The 6,607-nt window shown below is 38.2% G+C and overlaps 1 protein-coding gene across 2 annotated transcripts in view; it reads left to right on the top strand.

Annotated features, from left to right (window-relative positions):
• The first annotated feature begins 1,090 nt into the window (after positions 1-1,090).
• Positions 1,091-6,607, top strand: part of LOC126376623 (ethanolaminephosphotransferase 1-like) — a 147,683-nt gene continuing 142,166 nt past the window's right edge. For both annotated transcript variants that reach the window (XR_007567726.1, XM_050024141.1), the window contains exons 1-4: positions 1,091-1,305; positions 3,133-3,201; positions 5,381-5,612; positions 6,268-6,421. Coding sequence is in view for 1 of the 2 variants with exons in the window: in XM_050024141.1 (XP_049880098.1) it covers positions 1,249-1,305; positions 3,133-3,201; positions 5,381-5,612; positions 6,268-6,421 (512 nt within the window). In the remaining variant the exon portion in view is untranslated. The remainder of the gene's footprint in view (positions 1,306-3,132; positions 3,202-5,380; positions 5,613-6,267; positions 6,422-6,607) is intronic.

Raw genomic sequence — 6,607 nt, 5'->3', positions numbered from 1 at the left:
TGTGCACTACAGCAAAATATAATTCAGTTTAGTAAAAATAGTTCACGTGCTGCAAGTGACACAGACTAAATTCTTAAAAGGTTTTTGTTATGGGCCTCCCGCCATAAGATTTAAGTACCTATAAGTACTTGTCGGGTTTCCCACTTGACTCCGAAAGACGTTTGTCCGATTTTTATTTCACTGAACATCACCTATTTATAAATTCTTGTATTTCAATGGACTGGATGAATTATCTGGTTGTAAGAAAGCTTGTTGATTTGGATTAATTTAAACAAAAAACGCATACAGTAACCTTTCCATAAGGAAGTAGACCATACCATATTCCTCCACTGCGAGCGATAGAGAGGTGTGGGCTGTAATTTTCAAAAACAACAAAATATGGGCAATGCTATTTTGTTTGACATCATACATATATGTGTTATAAATCATAATCGAGGGGCTTAGATCTGATTAGAGCTAGAGCAACACGGACTTCCTCGTATTGTTCTTCACACATGTATGTTTTTATTTTTAAGGGTTTACAAATGTTTGCGCTGGTAATACACATACACATTAAAAACCTATTATATGGCAAAGCTATATGGCCTAAAAAATTTGCATCAAGGTTGCAAAATTTTAAAAAATATATGTCAAAATTGACAATTTAAACTAATGTCAGGCTTTTTGGCGGGAGACGGGAACGGGACAGTTGCTTTCTTCATTGAATAATCTAAATAATTAATACGAAGTGGTGTTTTGTGGTTAATGATCGCATTAAGTTAGTCGGAAGACATTCGCGAGTGTTATTATATTGGAGTATTCAATAAACAAAGTGTATCTGCCTATTTTCGCTTCGTGTCAGGAAGCCGCTTCATAACTCAAAAGTTTATGCGGACTTTTGAGTTAATTCGTTTGGGGTTCGGAGTAGGAGTCTACTCCGTGGGTGGGGGCTTAGGTTTCATCATCATCACCTTTCATCATTTCATTAATCATCAAGAAAAAAATACGTCAGACATGGCTGTATGGGCATAGTTCCCTTTGCCTTACCCTTCGGGGAAAACCAAAACAAAAAAAAAAAAAAAAATTAAACTAATGTCAATTCGTGCCTTGCCTTGCCTTGTGTAGGGGGCTCTTTATTTTAGTCGTAATTTAATAATAATAAGATTAATTTCATTAGAAGATGTGTTTAAATACGAATAACAATATAAATTACAGTATTTATCAGTGAGTTTATTTTTCGATTGTGTGTTGGGTGAGAAAACAGTGACAATGTTCTATCACAAATATTTAACTCGTGAACATCTAGAAGGCTTCGACAATTATAAGGTAATTTCATGAATTATTAATTAATTCTGGTAGTCCAATACCTGCTTAACAAGTATTTGGCAGATTTTGCTACTTTTTTATGATTGTATTGTTTGGTATATCGATTCATTGAGTAACCTAAAAATATTGATTTTTACGCAACATTGATTTTTGGCCGTGCTAATCGTGTTATTGCCGATTAATGTAGTGAAATAAAGTTAATTTTCATGTTATTGGTTATTGTCGTTATATGTTCAGCTTTGTTGTTGATAATTTTCTATATTTTATAAGAACAAAATTGTGCGGCGTTTGTTTCGGAAAACATAATATACTTTTGTTTAAAATCAGGGGCTCATAGATTAATAGTTACGACGATATACCAAAAATATTCAGGCTTCAAGCAGTCAACTAGTACTCTTTTTTTTTAATTTTAGAACATTTTACAAGTACCTATTCAACCTGACTTTCCTTGAGTACAGTTTTATACTTTCTTAGAGAAATGCAGATCATATCAGTAAAATCCATAATGCAATTCCATAAAATGGTTTTTAAATATTAGCCTAAATAAGACAAGAGTTACAACATATTGCTAATTTGTATTACAAAAAAAGTATGTTTACTATGAAATTCATTGTTTTTCTGACATTTTCTTTTATGGCATAATGACACTATCTTTCATCGTAATATACAGGGTGGCTCACGATTATTAACACCGAACATACATGGGGGTGTTTCTGGTAGCCAATGAGCCCCTGTATCTAATTTTTCATTTTGAATGTGAACTTTTGGGGCATGCTGTATAGTGCCCAAAAACATCCATTCTCTTGAGCCTCTAAAAATCATAAAAAAACATGTTTTTTTTTTAAATAATTCTACATATTTATTACCCTATTGTTTCCATCATGGTCCCTTGTCAGTGATATATGTAATTAATTAATTATATGTAACATTTTCCTTAAGTCCTGCCATGTATGATTCTTTTATGACAAAATAAATAAAATTAAATAAAAACAAATATAAGCTTATGAAACAGAAACAGAAAGTGTGAGGTGTGGGTACTTATAGGTACTTAATTGTCTACCCTATCCCTATACTCAAATCGTCGCTGGTCAATATTGTTTATATATTTTAATTTACAATTAATAATAAATAATTACAATTATTATAAATAATTACTATTATTTATAAATAATTACAATTATATTCTATTTTTTGTGTTTTTAATATTATTTAAAGTCTTATTTTTCTTTTTGTTTCTGTTTTCATTCATAGTTTATTTTGTATATTACTTTTTATATTCTTTTCTCGTCATACAGCAAATTGGGGTACACTGTAATGTTGTATGTACCTTTATAAATAAATAACAATAATAATAAATCACGGAGGAGGGTCCTTAAGTTAGTCCCTGACAACTGGTAGTACATACTGTTACTTTGAAAATACAATGGTAAGGGTAACATACAATGCATAAACTCACGCCTATTTCCCACCGGGGTAAGCAGAGACTATAGAATTCCATTTGCTTCGATCCTGACACACTTCTCTTTCCTCCACATTCAAATTTAAGGGTAAATAGTGGCAAAAAGGTGTAGAACTCATTTAGTTTAGTTTATCTGTGACAAAAATAATAATTTCGATCATCGCTACACTTATGTCATCTATGTGTTATTGTAGCTGAGCCCTTTCACCTCCTCCCATAACCATAAAAAAAAATTAAAAATTCTCCAGTATTTTACAATATCCAAATTGTGGACCTCCCACTAAGCAATTTAACATGCTCGTGTTGGAAGTGACCACGCTGCTTCCGAGGGTTACCATTAATATAATTGTTTTTATTTTTAATTTCAGTACATGGCAATAGACACCAGCCCTCTCAGTGTCTATGTTATGCACCCGTTTTGGAACAAAGTTGTTGAGGTGAGTACATTTTTATATATTTTCCAAAAGAACAAATATTGATTTCAATTATAGCTTTAGTAGACTACAGCTGGCACTGGTGCAAGCGTGTTCTGGACTGGAATCCACGTCTAGGGAAACAGTGTCGGTCAACCCCTGGCAAGGTGGCCGGACGACCTGCAGAAGGTGGCTGGAAGCGCGGGCTGACCCCGTCGGCGTGGTCGACGACTTCCCTCAATCAGCGCTTTTCGCTATCGACCCACTAGGGTCGATTAATTCTTTCAAATATTTTTCCTCTCAGACGACGTCCTGAGCCGAGGTTCGCGCCCAACTGGGCACCCTCAGGCCTGTTGTCTTAAACGTTGTACCGGGTGAGAGCCTTCAGCGCTACCCATTTGTCAGGCCAAGTAGTTAATGCCACCTGCGGCAAATCTACAATAAGTCACGTCAAAAAAAAAGTCGAGTTGAGAAGTATTTTCCTACGGCCGCCACTGTCCAATGTGCCTATAGTAAAAGAAGGTATGTTATAATAGGAAGTAAAAGTGTTCTAAGTAAGATTCAAAATTATTTATTAAATAAAAATACATAAACAAGTACATTCCATCCAACTACAATTGTAACAACACACATATTATTAAAAGCAAAACATAAAAAAAGAATAAAAAGCTATAAATAAAAAATGTCCTCCAGCTCACCACATCAAAGGCAAAGTCCCCAGAATACTGGCCACGCACTATGGATCGAAAAATGGCTTTCATAGACATAGGGATTTCAAATTTTAAGTGGCTGTTTTTTAGCTGGATATAGCTTCTATTACCTATTATTATATAGGAAAATGATACCCGAGTTGATTCTGTGCAAAAGCGGATGAAGCGGATGAAGCTTGGGTATACTTAACCTCTGCCTACTCCATCAGGAATACAGGCGTGATGCCCTTAACACCAGTGTTCTTAACACCGGCTCTGAGTTATGTGTTGTATTGCGATGTTGATAACGATAAGGTGACAGTCTGTCACGTTAGTCCCAATCAAACAATGTAGTATTGTTGATAACACATCAGGCGACACCCTTATCAGCGTACAATCATGAGCAATATCATGTACCCACTTTAGAACCCTGTCGCACTATCATATTTGACACTTAATGAGAATAACGGTTTAATTTGTCAGAACTGTTAATGTGACATGGTTTCAAAGTGTGTACTCGTGACCGTACGCATATCGCGCATGCTCAGATACCTATTCACGCTTAATACCACGGAATAGAAGAGGTTGGAAAGGCTTTTTTTTTGACGTAAGTCACGCCAAAAACGGCTTAACGTGCCTTCCGAAGCACGGAATATTTTAACGTAAACTTTAGGCAGATAAAACCAGAGTACAGAAAATAACAATTTGAAAAACAAAATCAGCCAGTTAAAAGCGTGTGTTATGTTATCGATAGGCTGCCGATATTGGCCTTTTTTTTAATGTGACTTATTGTAGGTTTGCCGCAGATGGCATTAACTACTTGGCCGGACAAATGGGGAGCACTCACCCTGTACAACGTATACGACAACAGGCCTGAGGGTACCCAGTTGGGCGCGAACCTCGGCTCAGGGTGTCGTCTGAGAGGAAAAATATTTAAAAGAATTAATCGACCCTAGAGGGTCGATAAGCGATGATTGAGGAAAATCGTCGACCACGCCGGCGGGGTCGGTATCGGGGCCCTGAAGTGTTTGGTGTCGCGAGCTGATTGGCCGCCTCTATGGCTGGAGTGATCGGGTCGTCGGGATCGTATATTACGTCCTTCGTGCCGATACTGGCCAAATAGTAAACTATGTATTTGTTCCTTTCAACTGTTTCTTCTTGCCTTTCAACTGTTTTAAGACAGTAGTTAAACAAAAACTTTACAAAAAAGGTTATTATAAAGTTAGTGATTATTTAGAAGATATGAATGCATGGGATTAACTGTCTGAGAACTGATATTACGCAGCTAAATTACTCAATTGTATACCAATATTTTGTTTATTTTTATTTTTTTTTAAAGAACGTCTAGGGCCCTGTGCCGAGGTTTTTCTTGCAGCTTCTTTTCCCCGGCTATACAGGTTGTGAGAAGCTGCAGTAGTTTTAGGCGGATGAGACGTTCGTTATGTAAAAATTGACGATTCAAAGTGTAACTATGTTACCTACTGAATAAAGATATTTTTGAATTTGAATTCCAGTTCGTCCCACGCTGGGTGGCGCCAAACGTCCTAACCTTCGCCGGGTTCCTCCTCACCGTTCTGGACTTCATCCTGCTATCGTACTATGACTATAACTACCTGGCGGCGAGCTCGCTCAACGCCACGGAGACCGTCTCCTTGAACCAGAGTCCACTCAACGGTCACACAGAGGTCATACCACGCTCGCTGTGGGCGGTCCTGGCCGTGTTCTTGTTCCTCGCTTACACTCTGGGTATGTGCTATGATTAGCATAAGGCTGCGATTCCATTGACGCGGAGCTGGGCGGAGCGGTGCATGAATTGACCAATCACTATGCTCGAAATCTCCGCTACGCTTCAATGCAAACAGCACGAGTGGAGCGGGGCAGAGCTGAACGGATATTCATATTGAAATAAGCGAGGTCATGCGGAGTGGAGGACAGCGGGGCGGTGCGGAGCGGAGGACAGCGAAACTGAAACTGAGAAACTGAGCGCAATTCCAAAGTTTGCTCCGCACCGCCCAGCCCCGCTCAGCTCCACTTTGCTCCGCTCTGCTTCAGTGAAAACACTTTGCTATTCTCTGCTCATCTCCGCACAGCTCCGCATCAATGGAAATGCAGCCTAAAGCATAGCATGTACAGGGTGTTAATGATAAGACTTTATTAAAAAAACTTATTAAAAAATAATTTTAAAAAACACAAAAAAAAACATTATATTTCCGATAGGAAATTCCACTTGATATCAACTCAGAAACATGGTCTGAATCATGCCTCAAAGTTTTCTTCACTAACATCCTGTATATATCATAAACCTCTGCCTACCCCCTTCGGGGATACAAGCGTGATGTTATGTTAAAAGTGGCCTTTTCGTCCTCGAGATGTGAGAAAAAAAAATATCGTTGCGTTGCAGATGGCATAGATGGGAAGCAGGCGCGCCGGACCCAGACGTCGGGGCCACTGGGCGAGCTGTTCGACCACGGCCTGGACTCGTATTCTGTGTTCTTCATCCCAGCCTGTCTGTACTCCATCTTCGGAAGACTCGACTTCTCCATACCGCCTATAAGGTACATGAACATAGCATAAACCTGCGACCTCAAAACATAAAGAACTGTATAGCAAGGATTTTAGGGAGCTCCGTAACCGTAACCGAAGCACGGAATCATCTTACTTTTTCGGACAATCAGGTGATTCAAGCCTGAAAAGACCTTACCAAACAAAGGACAGTCTCACAAAGTGATTTCGACAATGTC

This window comes from Pectinophora gossypiella, chromosome 21 (genome assembly GCF_024362695.1).
Source record: "Pectinophora gossypiella chromosome 21, ilPecGoss1.1, whole genome shotgun sequence".
NCBI classification, from domain to species: Eukaryota; Metazoa; Arthropoda; class Insecta; order Lepidoptera; family Gelechiidae; genus Pectinophora; species Pectinophora gossypiella.
Note: the sequence above shows the minus strand (reverse complement) of the source record. Positions and strands in the feature narration are given on the sequence as shown.